Source organism: Ursus americanus, chromosome 34 (genome assembly GCF_024610735.1).
Source record: "Ursus americanus isolate L20-20 chromosome 34, mUrsAme1.1.p, whole genome shotgun sequence".
Taxonomy (NCBI): Eukaryota; Metazoa; Chordata; class Mammalia; order Carnivora; family Ursidae; genus Ursus; species Ursus americanus.
The window spans coordinates 15,827,258-15,847,069 of NC_142160.1; the positions used below are offsets into that span (position 1 = coordinate 15,827,258).

The 19,812-nt window shown below is 39.1% G+C and overlaps 1 protein-coding gene across 2 annotated transcripts in view; it reads right to left on the bottom strand.

Annotated features, from left to right (window-relative positions):
- Window positions 1-355: 355 nt before the first annotated feature.
- Window positions 356-19,812, bottom strand: part of CARNMT1 (carnosine N-methyltransferase 1) — a 38,921-nt gene continuing 19,464 nt past the window's right edge. For both annotated transcript variants that reach the window (XM_045781062.2, XM_087858928.1), the window contains exons 4-8: window positions 14,530-14,670; window positions 13,412-13,590; window positions 11,120-11,233; window positions 3,673-3,776; window positions 356-2,993 (exon numbers count right to left, since the gene is read on the bottom strand). In XM_045781062.2, the coding sequence (XP_045637018.1) occupies window positions 2,892-2,993; window positions 3,673-3,776; window positions 11,120-11,233; window positions 13,412-13,590; window positions 14,530-14,670 (640 nt within the window). In that variant the 3' untranslated portion in view covers window positions 356-2,891. The remainder of the gene's footprint in view (window positions 2,994-3,672; window positions 3,777-11,119; window positions 11,234-13,411; window positions 13,591-14,529; window positions 14,671-19,812) is intronic.

Sequence of the window (19,812 nt, forward strand, 5' to 3'; positions counted from 1 at the left end):
TCCTCTTACAGATGAGGAAACACACCTACAGCATCTTGCCTGAGATCACAGACAATAGCTCAGGAAAACAAATCCTGAGTAAGTGCTAAATCCAGTGCTTGTGTACTAATGGCTGGTCCTGGAACTCTTGTACTGGTGTCCTTTATACTCATTTTTCTATTATTTAACAAAACCAAAGATCAAGATTAATTAGTATAAGGCCTAATATAATCAGAGACCAAGTACCCTTATTATTGACTTTCTAGAAGCATATGAGAATAAGCTCATCTAAGGATTAAAATATGTGTTCAATTAATTCAAATTCCCACATCTATAGTTACTACTAACTTAGATCGACACAACCAAGCAAATACTGTTTCGTAGCAATTGGCAGACTTTAATGTTCAAGAAAAATTAAGTCCATCATACACATTAAAAATATAGGAAATTTCATGCAGACATGAAGCTTCCAATTCAGCCTTTGTGGCAACTTTTAGATGAGAATTACATATAAATACAGTACATTTTACAGTTCCCAAACTTCATAATTTTATACTGTGATTTATACAGCTTCTCTTTATATTTTACATTTCCCATCTTGCTCACTTGATTAAAATACCCTAACCTGCACCGCTTCAGAATATGGAAAGGGGGGGGAGGGAAGCAAGCACAATGACCTATCTCCTCCTGCTTTATGAAAATGAATGAAAACATCTGTATATAGAGCTAATATAAGGAAAAAGAACAAAACATTTTAAGGCTTACATACTTTAGTAGCTAGGACTACACATAAGAAATATAAAATTAAATCCTCCAGTGACACTTCTATTATTGATTGATACCACAATTTTCAAGTTTAGAATATACTAACTACAAAAGCAATGAGAAAGAAAGTGATGCAAATTTGTGTAGAATACTTGAAAAACAGTAGTCATGATATGAGAAATTAAAAACAAATGAAATAACTCATTTCAGAATTAACTAAAATATAAGCTATAATTTAGAAATATAAGTAACATTATTAAAGAATAAAACCTGATAGCCAAAAATCTTAAGTAAGAAGGCCAACTGCCTGCTGTCAACATATTTTCGCCTCTATGAGAAAAACAAAATCATTTGTTCTGATACACGTAAAAAAGTGAATACGAGTCAGTGAATAAAAAGCCTCTCTAAATTACTCAAAAATAGCATGCATTCCTTTCCTTTCAATGGATTTTTTAAATTTTTAGGATCCTTAAGCTTTTTTTTTTCTTAAACAAAAACAAATTTGGATTTTCCCCCTACCAATTAATATAAAATTCATTCATGTGGTAGTTAATGAGAATTCTAATAACTGAACATCTGCCAAGTATTGGGGGGGACACAAAAGAGAGAAATAGTTTTTGGGTTTTTTGGGTTTTTTTTTAACTCGAGGCTACAGGCTTCCACAATTTAGCAAGTCAAGTAACTTCCATAGAGCCCTTTACTGTGTAACAGGAGCAAAGGCCACAAGAGCTCCCTTATTACCCACGGAAAAGCTCCTACTGGTAAGATGCCAAATTGTGCAGATTCCCCCAACCTAACAAAAAAGGCCTAAAGATTCACTAGTTTTCCTATTAGAACATGACGTTAACCCTACAGCACATTATTGAGATTGAGTCTATCTAATTCAAATTGCCACAGAGGTCACTGAATGCCATCATAATCACCTGTGAAAATATCCAACAAGAGTACTTCCTTTTCCCAAGAAAAGGTTAAAACATTAGTCATCTCTGCGTTCCAAGCTACTGGAAACAAAATAATAAACGTTAAAAAAAAAATACAAAGGAAAATTCCCTCCAATAGAAAAGACCTGCTAGAGGTAGAAATTTAAAGCAGCATATACTGTTTTAACTCCAGCTATCAGGGAACAGAATTGGTGTTAATCTGAAATTACGTGAATGGCTGCTGCTTACAATATTGAAGACACAGACCACGGGGAGTAATTTATCCCTGAATTTCATATTCAGAATTTCCCCACGGTAATACCATCATGAGAGTTTATTGAAAAAAAAAAGTGCTTGCTTTTGTGATCCAGGTAATTTAAAGAAAAGACATTATTGTAAACATTCACTGACAGACTGTATTCACTTCTAGTTTAAAATCATACATTTCAAATGGGAGATTTTATTCTCATTTACCCATTTTCCAAGCAGTACCTTGAATAAAGGCTTTTGTGCCTCACTTAAGAGTGTTGAGATCTCATACATTTCAGAGTAATTCATGATGAGTATGCTTTCAAATAATGTTCAGTTTAGTGTGCCCAAAAGACTAATTCTCAGTTACCTGAATGCCTGAATGCATTTTACTGGCCTATGATCTTATTAAATTCAGCATTTCATAAAAATGAAATGCTTCTCTTAAGTTCAGCTGAGCTAGAAAAAAAATAATTTGAATGATAAAAGGACAGACACACATATTATGTATGGATTGCTTAGGTCCAAAGCAGACAAAAGTCCCAATTCCAGATGCTGAATGTGACAAAGGATCCTCAGACTCTTCTAAAGATAGCATGTGCGACGCACACAAAACATAAGAGATTTGGGGGGACTTCAATACTAGTAGTCATTAATATGGCAGACTTGCAATAGCTTCATGAAGACCACTGGAGATAAAAGTTTTTTCTACTGAAAGACAATTCTGGGCTTCAAGGAAAAAGTATACTTGAAGACGTTTCCTCCATTACTTCTGTAGTACAAATATGCATGGCATAGTATATTTCTGAAAAAGCAATAGACGTATTAAGAAAATAGACGCTATTTCTAAATTTTGTTAGGAATAAGAAGGCACCACTGATTTGAGGTTGTGTCCTGTCATTGGGATAGTTGATTTTGAGTTATTTATTTCAGAATTTGCTCTTATCAAACTTTTCCTGCTGATACCACTTGAGAACGTTACTGTGGTTTACGGACCACAAACAAGACACATTCATAGTAGTATTTCATCATGGAGAGATCATTCACAGTATATGTTGACAAGACAGATTCCTTTTCCACCTGGAATGCAAACAATAATCATAATGATGATGATGATAACGCAAATACTGAGTACTTGTGACTCGTGCTATTTTAAACACACTCTGTTTATTAATTCATTTATTACACACAAATACCCCCTTAAGACTGGCATTATTAGTAATCGCACTTTACAAAGAACAGATTGCTCATGGTCACACCACTAATAAGAGCTGGAGCTCTACAAGACTCTGTTATATTGCTTCTCCCCATTTTTAAGAACAAATCTGTTTATTTTTTTAACGAATGAAATGGTTTTAAATAAACACAACCAAAACGCAAGTCAAAGTATCGTAAAACCTTCTAAGCACATGATGAAAAAGACTGAACACTACAGAAGTACACACAGTGAACAGATCACTGCCCTGCCACCTCTGTCTGCTCCTCCAGACGCTAGTGGGCTTGGTGTCTAGCTGTTTACCAGGGCTGACACTGTGACAATGGTAAGCTACCACGTACTGAAAGCCGACTGATGACACCAGGGATTATAGTTTTCCACTCACGTACACATTATGCCAAATCCTAATAACTCTAAAAGCGAAGTATTATTTTCAGTTTAGGGATGAGAAAACAAAGAGATTAAGAGGTAGAGCCAGGAACTGTCATAATATCCCTATTCCTGTCTAAGAGCGCTGGAAGTGAAACTTCATTGTGTCCTTACCTCCACCTGGAATCCATACTGCAGAACGACGTTTTTTATATCTTCATAACTTAATTCTATGGAAAGTTCATTTGCCAGATTTTCAAAGTGATAAAGCAGAGGACCTATGGTTGGAAGACATTATGAATGAATTACTTAAATATAAACATGCACTAGTTGCTGTGTTAGAACTCCAAGTTGAATTATAAGATGGGGAGTAGATGAAACAAACAAAAAGGAGAACACAACCTTTACATTTGCGAAGGGCATGTGTCCAGACCACTGAAACTTTGGCCCATTCGAGTGCTGGGCCTACACTCGTAGGGAGGGAGTCCCTCTGGTAGACCAGGGTCACACTGTGATTCTCCACATACGAGCCTTACACCTGTAACTCTTAAGTTACTGAAGGAGCAACTGGATCAGAGAATGCAAAGTCCCTAAATCCAAAGGTATAACTGTAATTATAATTCCTTACATAAATGCACAGCTGCAGCTACAAACTGGGTATCATGAAAACAGAAGGGTCCTCAAGCTAGCTTAGGTGTGAGAGAGTGTGTGGGGATGGTGGGAAGCTAGAGACAAGGCTGCCTGGAAGGAACAGCTGACACCAGAGCTGGCTTTTTAAGTGCACAACTCACATCCCTGCTCTAACACTTACTGTGTGCCTGTGGGCAAGTCACTAGCTCTGCTCCATCTGATATGACTTCAGTGTGAGGTACCCTCCAATACACCTGGCATACAGAAGACATTCAGGAAATGACAGCAGTCACAACTTTTTAAAATGATATTCCCCCTTTACTATTCTCTCATTCCATATATCCAAGGAACTATCATCTGACTCAAACCAAAGTCTCCAATCTTTCAATCTCTCACATTCTGCCCAATCCATCATCAGCCTCATCCAGGCACCACAATCATTCAATAGTTACTTCAGGACTGATCTAAACAATCTTCCCTTTACCTTTCAATGGGTTAACTGCAGAGCCAGTGCCCATCTCACCACCCTTACCCCTCATGAAAATAAGAGTTAACAACAGGACAGTTTCTCCTCCCAAAAAGCTCATCACTCTGTGGAACATACTGAGAGTTAAAACATTTTTCTTCCTCTCCTCTTTTTTACCCTACATAAACTACTAGAAAAAACGACTATGAATATATGTTAGTACCCTTTTCAGAAGACGACAGTGGTTCATCATCAAACTACTCTGTCAAGCTTAACTTCCGGTTAGTTTTATTAGTACTAGTAAAAATGACAGTAGCTACCATATATTGAGCCCGGCTCAATAAAGACCATCCTGAAGCCTTTGAAGCCTTGTTATAAACATGAAAAGCCTCACAGCAGTCCGTCCAGCTCTGAAGTGTATGATGTTCTGCTCCATTATTTTAAGAGCCTCCAGCAATATTGTCTTATTAGGTCTAAATAGACACTCCAGTGATTCTCACATACTCAGGTCATACTGTACCTCTATTCATGGGGTGTTCCACCTAGAAAACTCCCCAACTCAAGCTTTAGCCATGCTCCAAAACCTTGCTGAAATCAAGTTTTAATATAATCCATCCAAGTTTCCAGCCCTACTGCTCACTCTCTTAATATAGCCTACTTTAAAATTCATGTAATGTAGTATGGCCTTGCTCACTGATTATTTTTCATGTAATCTGCACCTTTTAAACCAGATTACAAGCTACATGAGTAAAGGAACACGTCTTCAGTTTCTTGTGAGTCCATAATGGCCAGCATAGCAGTGTATGTACAGTTACGCATGTGTAATTTACCCCCCAAAGATAACCATTACAGTTGTGTATTTTTTACAGTCTATTAACAGATGGTACTTCAACAAATATCTTTATGCGTATTTCACCCTTCTACAAGTATAATCAATCTAACATTTCTACATACCATTCTCTATTAAAAAGAACCAGGGACCCTTGGGGGGCATGGCTACTCTCATAGCCTGGCAGAGAGAGTACAAGAGGCTGGAACACTGGTGATGCCAGAAAGGAGATGCTCAAACAGTGACAGGGACATGTCAAACGGACACAGGAGAAGGGGGTCCCATGTGCCAAATCTGGGGCAAGTTAATTTAAACCATTTATATCCTTAAGGTTCCAAAAATTCCAGTTAAGAGACAGAGATTATTAGATTGGATAACAAAATGCAACTATTCTAAGACATACCTAAAACAAAGATATAGAAAGGATTTAAGATACAGAAAAAGATACATTACACATTAACTAGAAGAAAGCTTGTGGTAGCTATCTTGAAATGCCCACTTAAACATGGCTTGCAATTGTTCAAAACAAAAGAGCTAGCTTTCAAACCTCAGCAAAAGATTTTACAGGCAGGGTAGGAAGGTGCGGCGGGTGCAGGTTGGGGGTGGGGTGGTCACTGCCCGCTTATTTTCCAAAGCAGACTTAACCAATCTCCTTTTCTGTCCTACATCTCACCCTCACTCTCTACTAGTTCATGTCCTCATAAATTGTATTTTTTCCCATTCACTTTTTCCAGTAAATTAAACTTCTGGTCTTTGCCCGAGCATGGGCTGGAACGGGCACAGGCAGGCATCTTGGTTACCTGGTTACACAGGGGTCAACTGGCCCCTATACATAGATCTTCAACTTCTGTTTTTCCCCATATAGTCACTCATCTTTCAGGATTATTCCAGGTCCTGCATATAGCCAGTCATTTTCCAGGGTTATTGCAGGTCAACCGGCTCGGTTCACACTGGATTTTTTGAAACACTTATCCAGCTACCCCATCTGAAAAATGTTACATTTTGTTGTCTCCTGATGACCTCCCTGCCATTCTCTGTCATTGTTTTAGACCCTTTTTCTACTTTTACAACCACTGTAACAAGGTCTCAGTGTGTAAAGGAGATAATAATGTGTCAGTTATCTACCTTTTACAGGAAACCTCTCGTGTTTCAAAAAATATCCAGCTTTATAATGCTTTAAAATTTGATGGGACTCATTGCACTTTATAAAGAGCTCCTTGGTATTTGTGAGGCAGTAGAAAACACACACACCGGTCTCTGGCAGAAAGCTCCTGAAACCCTGGTCATTTCTTAGGAGCATCTTTTGTTCAAATATTAGGCCTTTAACTCTGGTCCCTGACACAGGGCTCCTGAAACTCATAATTTCCTGGGTGACAGGAGCATCTTTTGTTCTAATGAGGCAACTCTGGGTGGGCTCCTGGATGGCTACTGGATGAATGCTAGTCACCAAAAAGACCAAGCCATGATCTGAAGCTTGGATTTTCAGCGCTGCGCCACTATTCTCTTGAGGGGAGAAGGGCTTACAAATGCAATGACTCATCATGCCTACATGATGAAGGCTCCGTAAAATCCCTAAAGCACGGAGTTCAGAGAGCTACTGGGGTGAACATGCGGAGGTGCTGGGAGAGTGGCAACCCCCAGACAGGGCGCGGAAGCTCCACACCCCTTCCCAGATACTCTGCCCTACACATCTCTTCCATCTGGATGTTCATCTGGGTCCTTGATCGTATACTTTAATAAAATGGTCAACCGATGTGTTTCGCTAAGTTCCGTGAGCCACTCTAGCAATCAAACCCGGAGAAGGGGTTCTTGGAACCTCCAATCTGCAGCCTATAGATCTACAGTTGGTCAGAAGCACAGGTGACAACTTGTGACTAGTGGCTGAAGTCATGGGAGTGGCGGGAGAGGGTCCTGTGAGACCGAACCCTTCACCTGTGGTATCTCACACTATCCCCAGTTAGACAGTAGCAGAAGGAGTGAAAGCGTAGGGCACACAGCCGGTGTCACAGAGAATTGCTTGTTGTGGGGGGAAAAAACCTACATTTGGTGACCAGACGTGTCAGAAGTGTGAGTGTTTTATTACATGAGGAATAAAGAAGACACACAGGGAAGAAATACACAGTAGGGAAGAAATGGGTTTTTCTCTTCATAGGAAGGAAAAAACTGCAGGTCTTTCTTTTTAGTACTTTAACCTGTTTATTCTTCCAGATGAAGTCCGATTCCGTCCGCTAACCACCTGCCCTCCACTACTGGACTATAAATGTGTCAGTGCACACATATGCACACCCACACAGTTTCTACAGTGAATTACACGTACGTGTGTTTAAGGGTCGCCATGAAAAACTGAAGAACACGATGCACAGGAACTTTTCCACATTTTGCTAAATCACAGCCTTTCCCAAAAGACACATGCGAACAGTTCCCTTGAAAAGCTCACTCTCACTAGCTTTCCCTAACCCGAGGAAAATATTAGAGTACTTTAGATCCCCCTTAAAGAGGTTTTTAAAATAACAATAGTCCCACTTGTGATTTCATAGAATGTAGACATTATCTTCACTGTCGTTTACCTTCCAATGTAGCTTTTTAGCATTCCATTATGGCTGGCAGGGACCGTTCTCATTCTCTAGGAATATACTGATGTTCTGGTCTTATGTCAGCATGGTGAGGGTAAAATCGTCCCCCAGGGGTTGATGCATTCTCAGTTTACAGATAAAATTATTTTTCCAGGCCGATATGACTGATGCCAAAACCACGGGAATGTTAACGAATTTACCAACAGAAATGCCATTTTGTCATGTCTCCTGGCAGCCAATCTTCTGCAGCATCTTAACATTACTTTGCTTCCGCTTTCAAATTTTGAAACAATACACTCATACACAGAACAGTCACTGAAGAGCCACTGGCTGTCAGGCTCTGCAGGAGGTAAAGGGCGAGCGTTAGCTTCAGGCCCTCACTGAGCTCAGAGACTACTAGAGAAAACAGAAACATATAGGGTGGCAACACCGTGTTCTGTTAAGCTCACGGATTCTGAGAAAATATAAAAGAGGAATACAACAAACATTTACTCCAACCTGAAAGGATCACCTCAGCTGAGCGTTAAGAGCACCTGGGAAAGCGCAAACATGAGAACAGAGGGAAAAGAGAAAGGGCTTTCTAGGTCAGAGGGCAGGCATCTGCGGGCAGGGCCAGGGTGGTGACGAAACAGAAATAATGAAGCTAAGACACAAAGATCACAAAGGGCGAGTTTCAGGTATCTCGAAAGCTAGAATTTTTTTTTTTTTTTTTTTTTTTTAAAGATTTTATTTATTTATTTGACAGAGAGAGACAGCCAGCGAGAGAGGGAACACAAGCAGGGGGAGTGGGAGAGGAAGAAGCAGGCTCCCAGCAGAGGAGCCCTATGTGGGACTCGATCCCGCAACGCCAGGATCACGCCCTGAGCTGAAGGCAGACGCTTTAACAACTGCGCTACCCAGGCGCCCCTCGAAAGCTAGAATTTTATGTAGGGAGTGTGACCAGGATAGGTTCACATGCTGGAAGGATCATTCTGGTGATAACATACGGAGGACTGAGGCGCAGAGGGTGGGGCTACCCCAGTGGAACTGCTGCAGTAATCCGTGCAAGCAGCGATGAGGCCTGAACAAAGGAACAAGCACGAGGTGGGACCAGTGGTTCTCAACGGGGCTGGTTTTGCGTTTCCGTCATCACAATGGGAGGTCCTGCTGCAATCGAATAAGCAGAAGCCAGGGACACTGCTCACCACCCCACAGCGCGCAGGACAACGCTCCCTCTCCACACCCACCACAGGAAGAACCATCCAGCCCCAAATGTCATTGGTGCCACTGCTGAGAAACCCTGGGATAGAAAGAAATTCAAGACCTACTGAGCAGCTTTGTGGACTGACTGCGTGCAGGTGGTGAGGAAGAGGGGTGAAGGAGGGCGCACAGTTTTCTGATTGGGGGAATCTGCGTCAATCAGAAAAGACCAGGCGTTTTCTTGGATGCTGAAGTATCCAAGTCGGTACATAGTGGCTTGGAACAGAACAGATATTTGGACCAGAGATACAGACCGCGAAATGAAAGAACAGGAGGAACCACGGTAGGAATTACATGGAGTAAAGGATGAGCACATGGCATGAAGAGTGAGAACACTCTGAACAGATCCCCAGAGCACACCAGCATTAAGGGAAAATTCACTGAGATGATCACAATTTCTTAAATTCTTCAGCTTATACATGTAAAGAATTTTATCTGGAAAGTACTAACCTTCCACATAACTATTTTTAAGGACTACGCTTCTCCATTATTCCAATGCTCGGAATTATTTTGCAACTCTGTGGTATAAAGAGTAAAAGCTCTCCTAATTGACCTTCCCCTCAACCCAAGTGCCCTATTACCTCTGATGCCTGGGACAGATCACAGCGTGGCCCAGCATGTCTGTTCTTATCAAACACTATGCTTATGAAGAGCCATTTTACTTGTTCTGGGCAGTTATAATTACTGTTATTACATAACTTAATAAAATATTAATAAACCAATTAAAATAAAAGTTCAAACAGAAAAGTTGTTTCTGTGAAAGTTAACACTTTGGAAATACATGAAACCTTACCATAACGCAGTAATTGGGGTCAGAAATATTAATCACATAATTAACATGAACTGCTACTGCTAAGTTATAAACTGACCCAGGGTGAGCCTGCAGAACTAGCTGGGTAGGCATTCAAGGGGTTGGATCTGGGCTGTGAAGCTGTCTCTGCCGTATCTATAAGCTCCGGGACCCCACGGCTAGTTAGTCACAGCAAGACTCAGATTCTTCAACTATAAAACAGCAGAAATACCATTTCAGCCTAGGGTTGTTTTGAGATTCAGTAAGGTATTTGCTCACCCACAGTGGTAATACAGCTGACCCTTGAACATCATAGGCTCAAACATCATAGGCACAGGTCCATTTCTACACGATAAATACAGCACAGTGCTGTCAATATATTTTCTCTTCCTTATGATTTTCTTAGTAACGTTCTTTTTTCTAGCGTACTTTACTGTAAGGATACAGTATTTAATACACGTAGTATACAAAGTACACACTAATCTTTTATGTTATCAGTAGGCTTCTGGTCAACAGCAGGCTGTGAGTAGTTAAGTTTTTCAGGAGTCAAAAGTTACATGCAAATTTTTTGATTGTGCAAGGGGTCAGCATCCCTAAGGCCCACACTGTTCAAGGGTCAACTGTTTCACATTTCAATTATTCCTTGGGAAATTTTTAAAGAAATTTACTTTAAAGAAGTGACTCCTTAAAGACGACCTGAGGTTTGAGATAACTTTCATATTACAGTTGCATTTTACAGCTGCTCTCATCTGTCCCATGACATTCTAGAGAGAAGGATGAAAAGATCTACTACTATTTCTAGTCTTAGTCCTAATGGCAAAATCTGCGGTGAAGTCCAATCGTTAAAAAAAGAGCACATAACAGAACCCAACAACGAGACCAGACCCATCCTGAAGGCCACAGACTCAACGTGTTATCTCGTGAGGCTTCCACTGCTTTCAGAGGAACTCCACACTGACTGAGATACAGTCTAAAGGAAATTACACAACATAACTATAACCTTCGTGAACATTTGGTACTGTAAAGTTTACCAGAGAATAGCTATAGGTACTCAGATTCACATGTAAGATTCTAGTAAACATTGAGGAACTTACCTAGATTTATCCAAATTCCACCTGGCTTGAGTATTTTCCAAATTGTGTCAATATAATCAATGACATTGTGAGCTGTGTCTATGAAGAAACAGGTAGCAATACAGTCCCAGGTATCTATGTGAGGAAAACCACATTACTACATTCATTATGTTATGTTGCCTTTTCTTTTAATTACTTCTACCAATGTTATCTCTTATAGATTACGAATATTTCTATTAACTGGAGGAATACAGAAGCTAAATTCTTCCAATCAACAATGTAATTACAGTAACCAACCCATCATTTATGAATGCTTCAAAGTTGATGAAAGTTTTTACTAATAATTTGATAATCAATTTGGAAACCATTTTTGATAGCCTATATAACTAGGTATCTTTACCAAATGGTACTTGTTAAGAGTTTTGTTTATAATCTACTCAATGTCTAGCCTACATTTCAAATCGTTTAAAGTGAAGTAACTGTCATTTGAATTTTAAACTGTGATTTAAGCCACTGTAAACCACCAATTCTGACAAGTTTCAGAAAGGCTGTATGCAGTTGTTGCCAAGTGAGAAACAAATGGCATAAAAATACTTAAACTAAGATAATCGCTGGTAGTAAAGAGGGACGAGGCTGTCAGCACCCCGTAGAGGTCATGGCCCGGCACAGGGACAGAGGCTGGATTCTACAAATCTCGGTGCCACAAAGGCACTGATCCCACTGAGAATGACCTTCACCATCTGCTCTCTCCTGCTGCAGAACAGGGTCACCTGTACTTGCCTAAGTGACATTTTCCATTATGTCACCTCTCTTTTGAGAACTTGCTCTCTAGCCTATCTCCAGCACTTAACATTTTCCATCTCTTTCTACCTTCAGAATACAAGTTTTCCCAATGCCAGAGTTCAGGGAAAAATAAACAAAGCTTCACTACCTTGTTACTCCCCTGCTCGAGTCCCTCCAATGGTTTCCCAACTCTCTGAGTACAATCAAAGTCGGCCTCACTTTGGGACCTGACCTCCCACCACTGCACCCGCTGCACCCACTGCTCACTACATCCCAAAGTGGCCTCTTGCTCTTCCTTGAGCAGAACAAGCACCCTCCCACCCTGAATCCTTCTTCCCTCGCCACTGCTTCTGTCTGCAACATTTCCCCCCAAATAACTAATGATTCGCCTCTTCACTTTTTCGAGGTTCTCTGCTCAACATTTTTTTTAAAGTTCTGCTTAGAAAGCCTTCCCTGATAACTCTATAATCAGCAGCCCCTCCTCAGTCGCTCTGTATCCCTGTTACCCTGCCTTAGTATTCTTCCTCACAATATTAAATTTGTTATTGCCCCTCTCTCCCTATTGGAACATAGATTCCCTGTGACAGGAACTTTGCTTTGCTCACTCCTCTGTTTCCCACACCTAGAACATACCTGGGACTTAGCAGGTGCTCAAATAAATTTGTTGAATGAATGAGCTTGCTGACCTCTCAGGATACTATTTTTCTTCCTCCTTTTACTGCCAATCCACTCTCTGCCCACCACACCACCCCTCTCTCCATTATCATCTCCCTTTCTCCAAACTTCAAGTTTGCCAAGGTCAAGTCCCAACTTCATAGCCTGATTTTAAAGGTCTTCCACAATCTGGAACCAACCTACTTTTCTAGCCATGTCACCCATTGAACTACCCAACCAACCTCTCTTTCCTTTCCAGTCAGGCTGTCCCACCATCCCTGATGACCTTATTCATTTATATCTTCCTACGTCTGCCTCCCTAGTTTTTGTCTTTTTTTTTTTAGATTTTTATTTATTTGACAGAGAGAGAGAGCGAGAGAGTGTGCACAAGCAGGGGGAACAGCAGAGGGAGAGGGAGAGCAGGCTCTCAGCTGAGCAGGGAGCCCGATGTGGGACTTGATCCCAGAACCCTGGGATAGTGACCTGAGTTGAAGGCAGACACTGAACCGACTGAGCCACCCAGGCACTCCTGCCTCCCTATTCTTGAAGTCACAGCCTTCTCTCTACAAAGATCTCCTTCCCCACACTAATCTACTTTTACCTTTACTATATTCATTACTCATGAACTTTATTCACATGTTGCCTTATATTAATAGACACAACAGATTCTGTATTTCTTAATGGTGGGATCTTATATTTCTTTGTATTTCCCATCATTCCCTTATACAGGACTTTGAAATTACCCTAACTTGTCACTGAAGTGTATTTTATATTCTGCTATCAAAATGAATGACCAATACTTTGGCTTAGTATAAAATTAGCTCATTAAATTTTGAATAAACAATAAGAACTTTTAAATGTTTGTTTTGGACTTACTGCATTCTGAGTAGATCTCCTGAAAATCTCCTGCTGTCATAGAAAAATTAGAACCAGGAGGAAGACTGTGGGGATCAACATCAGGGAAAAAGATGGGTCGAATCTGATCAGCTGACCTCCGGTTATTGCTAAACTGATGGATCCAGGGATAAAGCTTATATTTATTAATTTCAGAACATCTGCAAAATATGAGCACAAAATTCAGTGTTAACTAAAAATTTTACCAAAAAAATCTACTTTAAATACTAAAATATAATCTGATTGAAGATTTACTTATATAATTCATTAATACTTAGAGTGTTACCACTACACCCCAACCAATTATCTGAAAATGCACATACACATGTAGATGAGTAACCAATTGTGAATTAAAAGACAGGAAAAAAATTAAATTCAGAGATATAAAAGTATTGTTCATTCACATTTTTAAAAATGTTTTTCCCAAACTTCAAACTCAAATGAAAAAACAGGCCAACTCTTTTCTCAAAAATGTGGTATGGCTTTTGTTTGCTACCCAACTATTCTAATTCTCTCCGTTTTACCTTCTCACCATTCCCTAACCCATACTGGACAACATATTATTTAAACAAGGCAGCTAGTTATTTTTTCCAATGCACCTCTTCCGGCTTCAAAAAATTACAACTCTTTCCCACTATTTTCTAAGAGGCCACAGAAATTCTGAGAGATGTTCCAACTCAGTCATATAAGCATACTTGGCCATTTTATAAGAATCTGATTAAGGGAAAAAGTTATGATTGCTACACTGAACTTACTCCATAAAGAAACAAAAGGGTGAAGAATTCAAGGAACAATGAGAACATACTCCTTCCCGGATCATCCAAAGTCCTGAAATTCTGCACAGGGAGCATTTCAGTGTCGTGGGATGTCCCATCATTTTCTAAAAAGTCACTTATCCATCCATTTCAACATTCTGTTAACTAAGAACTAATTTAAAGTGGTAATTTGTATAAGCAATTTGATTTTAATATAAGAAACACTTAGATACATATCATAATTAAACACTATGTATTTATCTTCAAATTCAGAATTGTTCAAAAATAGGTAAGTCAATCTGATTCTGAGAAATTACTATTTCCAGCAAAAAGTAAATTAAATACCTGTTGAGTACAAAGTTGGAAGAAAAGAGCATAAAAAAACTCCATTCATTTCCTTGACAAGCATAACCTAGCATAGCTATTTCCCAGGCCAGTCTTCCTAGTCCAGCACCAGGTACCAGAATATTTACTTTAGAAGGATCCCTGAAATGAAATAAGGCAATTATGTCCAACCCCTCAAAGAAAAAAAAAAAAAGGCAAAATCCACATTAACAACTAAAAACTTAGATAATCAGTAAGAATAAGCTCACTCAAAATTGACTTTTTAAAATTGAGAAATACTTCCAAATATAAATGAAAAATAAGGGTATTAGGAATTATCATATGTTCAAATATCAGATGAGGGTTATATGCCCTAAATACTATTCAGGAAAAAAAGGAGTCGCCATAAGGCTCTTATGAAGACACTCAAACTCCTATAGTTGCTATCACTTGAACAACTATCTCAAGAAGACAAATTACCCCAAAGGGATCCCAATACACACAAAGATTGAACGAAGTTATTTTATCATGAGACAGTGAAACAAAACATTATTCTGTAACTAATACAGTAGTTTGTGTGACTAAATAGATGAAATATATGTAGATTTTAATGTGTTAATTTTATTTTTAAGATCCTATATATTTTAGCTGGCAAAAGAATTTGGAGGGAGGGTATTCTCGTGGGGAAAATGAGGAATTGCCTTCTAACCAAGCATAAATAATGGCAAGTACATCACACCAAACCACAGGCTCACAACCCAACTGCTCTCCACTTACTAGCATCACACTACAGAAACACATTCTCTTCACTGTAAGATCCACCATCTACTTTCGGATGGCTAAAAAGCCTTAGCAAAGCAAGGGACCTTCTCAGGAATTCCAGCCAATCAATATAACCCTAAGGAAACCAAAATGCAAATGTGTATAATCAGCTGTCACCATGTCAATTAAAAAGGAATTTCACTATTATCTGCATTGTCCAAATTTAGTTCATAAATCATAACCAATTTCCAAATCTACCCCCATGTATAATTCTCCTTTTTAATCTTTTTCTACATGGTGTGCTCCAAACTGCAACAGGGCTTTTTACTAGTGGCCCACATGGTAACCTCTGCCATTTCCCACTCTGAAATGAAGAAGAAACAAACAGAACTACGGGGCTTTTGAAAATTCAGTCTACAAATACAGTAACATGGGAATGTGTCACAGGTCATCCAGTCTGAAATATATATGTATTTGTATAAAAATTCTTAACAAAGACTATTTAATTTCACTGTTGAATTTTATATATACAACAAGACATAAACCAAAATTTGTTAAAAATGACTTAGGACAAATAGGCTTTTTATGATTAGTAGACATTCATTAATACTTGATATGAGCAAACTGATGCCAAGCTGCCATATATTTTTACTAAAATAAAATAAATGCTTTCTTTTCATTTCAGAATACATACAATGTTTGTGTGTGAACACTTTACTTTTTAATTGATTTGATTAAATTTCATGAAGGGAATGGGTAACATCTTCCCATGTGGTTTAGACTTACCTGTATCAGTCATCTAACAAGCATATAAAGCATATACATTATGTTTAGTATTAGAATTTGAAAAGCTACTGGCCGCACTCTATGCTAACCTTTGTATGACGGACCTGCCACTGTGGCACCCTGCCTGGGCCTCTCTCTCATCTTCCACTCCCTATCAGACCCACCAAAACCCGTACTCTCCCAGAATTACCTCTTTTCTTTTCTCAGTTCCCATTTGCCCAATCAAAACATGCATTTTTCCCAAATGGCTGTTCTCACCTTAGATTTAAAAAAAAAAAAAAAAAAAAGGCAAAGTAATGCAACAAAAGTAAATGGATTTAGAAGTAAATTCACAGAGTATTTGAATCGTTATAAAAATAATCATTAATAATGTCTGGATGGCTGATGAGCTGAGTAAAAAACTACCAAGAAGGTAAGAGAAATCATGCTAACCCTAAGGCAAAGTTTTGTCAACTTACGGAAACTGTATCACTGCTACTATCAAAATCTCGGTACCCAAACAGGCCCACAGAACTCTCTACCTCCACCTTGTGGCAGAAAGTGCTGAATAAAACTGCTATTAAAAGGCTGTCATGGAGCGCCTGGGTGGCGCAGTCGTTAAGCATCTGCCTTCGTCTCAGGGCATGATCCCAGCATTCTGGGATCAAGCCCCACATCAGGCTCCTCTGCTAGGAGCCTGCTTCTTCCTCTCCCACTCCCCCTGCTTGTGTTCCCTCTCTCACTGGCTGTCTCTGTCAAATAAATAAATAAAATCTTTAAAAAAAAAAAAAAAGGCTGTCATCAAGCCAAGGAATGTAGAATGTATCAAGGCCCTTAAGAGTTAGCAAGATTATGATAGATCTATCAATTATCCATATTATGACAAAAGGATTTCTGTGGGCATACAAAAGGAGACACATTAAAACAAACGCCACAGATCGAAAAAAGAAGATAAAAAATCAAGCAATGAATGAGCGAGATGGAGAGAATTTTTCCCTAAGTTTTTGTTCTCAGATTTTTTTTTCATTGGGTCATTATATGAGGGACATTAACAGCATAATGGAAAATCCCTCTAATTATAATGTGTATAAAACTAAAGCATTTTAATAGGCAGTTCGTGCTATGACTGCATGTTAACTCTAGGGCATTTCTATGAAGGTACTTCTATGGAAAATAAGGGAAATAAAGTCTACACACCTTTAGTGTGACGTGACTTTAAACTTGGCTAAAACTTAGAAAACCAGGAATAGAGGCATATAATATAAATGGTGCCACTGGAGAGTCTTAGCAAAAATAAGTAAGCAAACAAGTTTACCTGGTTATTAAGATCCAACTATGGAGAAGCAGTATATTTACTACAAATGTGACACTGCTGATAAGAGCAGGAAAAGTTTCAACAGTTTATTCCAGACAAGCAAGGAAGAAAGTATACCTATACGGACAGAATGTGAGGCTGTGTATCTAGAGGCTGTGGGCCACACCAGCACCACATTCTGTGCTCCCACGATTACCAGCAGGAAATGTGGTTCCTGAGAGAGGTTTCCTTTATGGACACGGAATGGTTTTTGCATTGCAGCTGCAGATTAGCAAACTCCAACACACAGAATACTTTCTCTTGAGTCAACATGCTGACACTTAGCTGACCCCTGGTGGTTAGGGGTGTGCACACTTTCAAGCACTCGAAGTGTTCGGTTCCGTCTGAATCTCAGCAGTTCTCTGCTCAATACAGAAAAGCCACTCACCACTTGTGGCTACTGAACACTTAAAATGTGGCTAGTCCGATGTGATGCGAGTGTAAAACAGAGGCCAGATTTCAGTATAAAAAAGGAATGTAAAATACCTCATTAATAATGTCACATACTGATTTTATACCGAAATAATATTTCAGATAAATGGGGTTATTAAAGTAGATTATTAATTTCACCTGTGGCTTTTTATGTGGCTATGAGAAAATTTAAAATAACATATATGGCTTGCATTATATTTCTATTGGCCAGTGCTGATCCACACAGGGAAATAGTAAAAACACAATTTTGAGCAAAAGCCAATTGTGAAATGACACCACAACCCATTCTATGAATTTTACAATATAAAGAACAATAAAATGTTTTGTTTAAAGGTATATAAACATGTAATGATTATAGGAAGTAAAGATTAGAATAACAACTTCATATTAGTTGTTATCTCCGGAAAGAGAGAAGAATATGCTCAGGACTCAACTGTATCTGTAATATTTCTTTTTAAAAATATATCCAAAAAACCCACACAAACAAAACAAAACCCTGAATGAAGTATGCCAAAATTTCAAGGTTTAACAGAGCTAGGTACTGAAATATTTTTTATTCAAAGTAGAAAATGGGGGGCACCTGGGTGGCTCAGTCGGTTAAGTGTCTGCCTTTGGCTCAGGCTGAGATCCTGGGGTCCTGGGATCAAGCCCCATATCAGGCTCCCTGCTCAATGGGGAGTCTGCTTCTCCCTCTCCCTCTGCCCCTCCCCCCTGCTCATGCTTTCTCTCAAATCAATAAAATCTTCAACAAAAAAAGTAGAAAATGGGTTAGAAATCCCATTAGTGTCTAGCCCCTTCAAAAATATCCCACTTTACCTCTTCATCAACTCAAGAACTCTCATGTATCAATCAACTTCTCACCAATTCCAGAAAACACTTTCTCACCTTAATCTTTTAGAGCTCCTATACCCCCACAGAAACTCAGTTTAAATTTCACCTTATCTATGAGGTCTTTCCCAACCATCCCAGGCAAAGCTTGAACTCACTTCTCAGTAATTTCAGCACTTCATACCTCTGCTATAGTTTATATACCAAGTTTTTCTATGACCCAAGGGCCAGTGACGTGTTTCCACAAATAAGGTTTTACACAGTCATGCACATAAACAAATTGTGCATGAGAATTTGTACCCAGAGAATTGTACCCAGAGACTACCCAGAGTCGTACCCAGTGCCTGAACAGCCTAAAATATCTACTGGCTGGCCCTTTAAGAAAAAGTTGGCCATCTCTGATCTAATGCATCTTGAGCATCTTTTCTATTTGTACACAGAGCTTCCTTAAATTGTTTTATGACTGAATAAATATTCCACTGCATGACTGTACCATAATGTATCAAAATCCACTGCTTAAGGACATTTAGATTTTTTTCCCAATCTTTTGTGATTATAATGTTAAAACTAAAATCTTTAGCATAAATGATTTTCCACATGTAGGAATCGTAGAAAACTTCCCCAGAATTGAATTCCAAGGGGCGCCTGGGTGGCTCAGTCGTTAAGCGTCTGCCTTCGGCTCAGGGCGTGATTCCAGCGTTTCTGGGATCAAGTCCCACATCAGGCTCCTCTGCTGGGAGCCTGCTTCTTCCTCTCCCACTCCCCCTGCTTGTGTTCCCTCTCTCGCTAGCTGTCTCTGTCAAATAAATAAATAAAATCTTAAAAAAAAAAAATTGAATTCCAAGAGTCAAAAGATATGCATTTAAATTTCGTTAGATATTACCAAGTTGCGCTCCAAAAGATTTTACTGATTTATTCTCCCTTCAGCAAGGTATATGTTTCCACATACCTCTAGTACGTTATGTAACTTTTAAACTTTGCAATGTGATAGGTGAAAAATGGAAACCTAGTGTGGTTTTCCCATTTGCATATTCTTATGAGATTGACGATCATGTATTTCTTTTTCTGTGCACTATTCACACTATTTTTCCACTGAGTTATTACTCTAGATTTATAAGCACTTGAAATCCTGAACTCTAAGAGCTTAAGATCTTGTTTGAAAG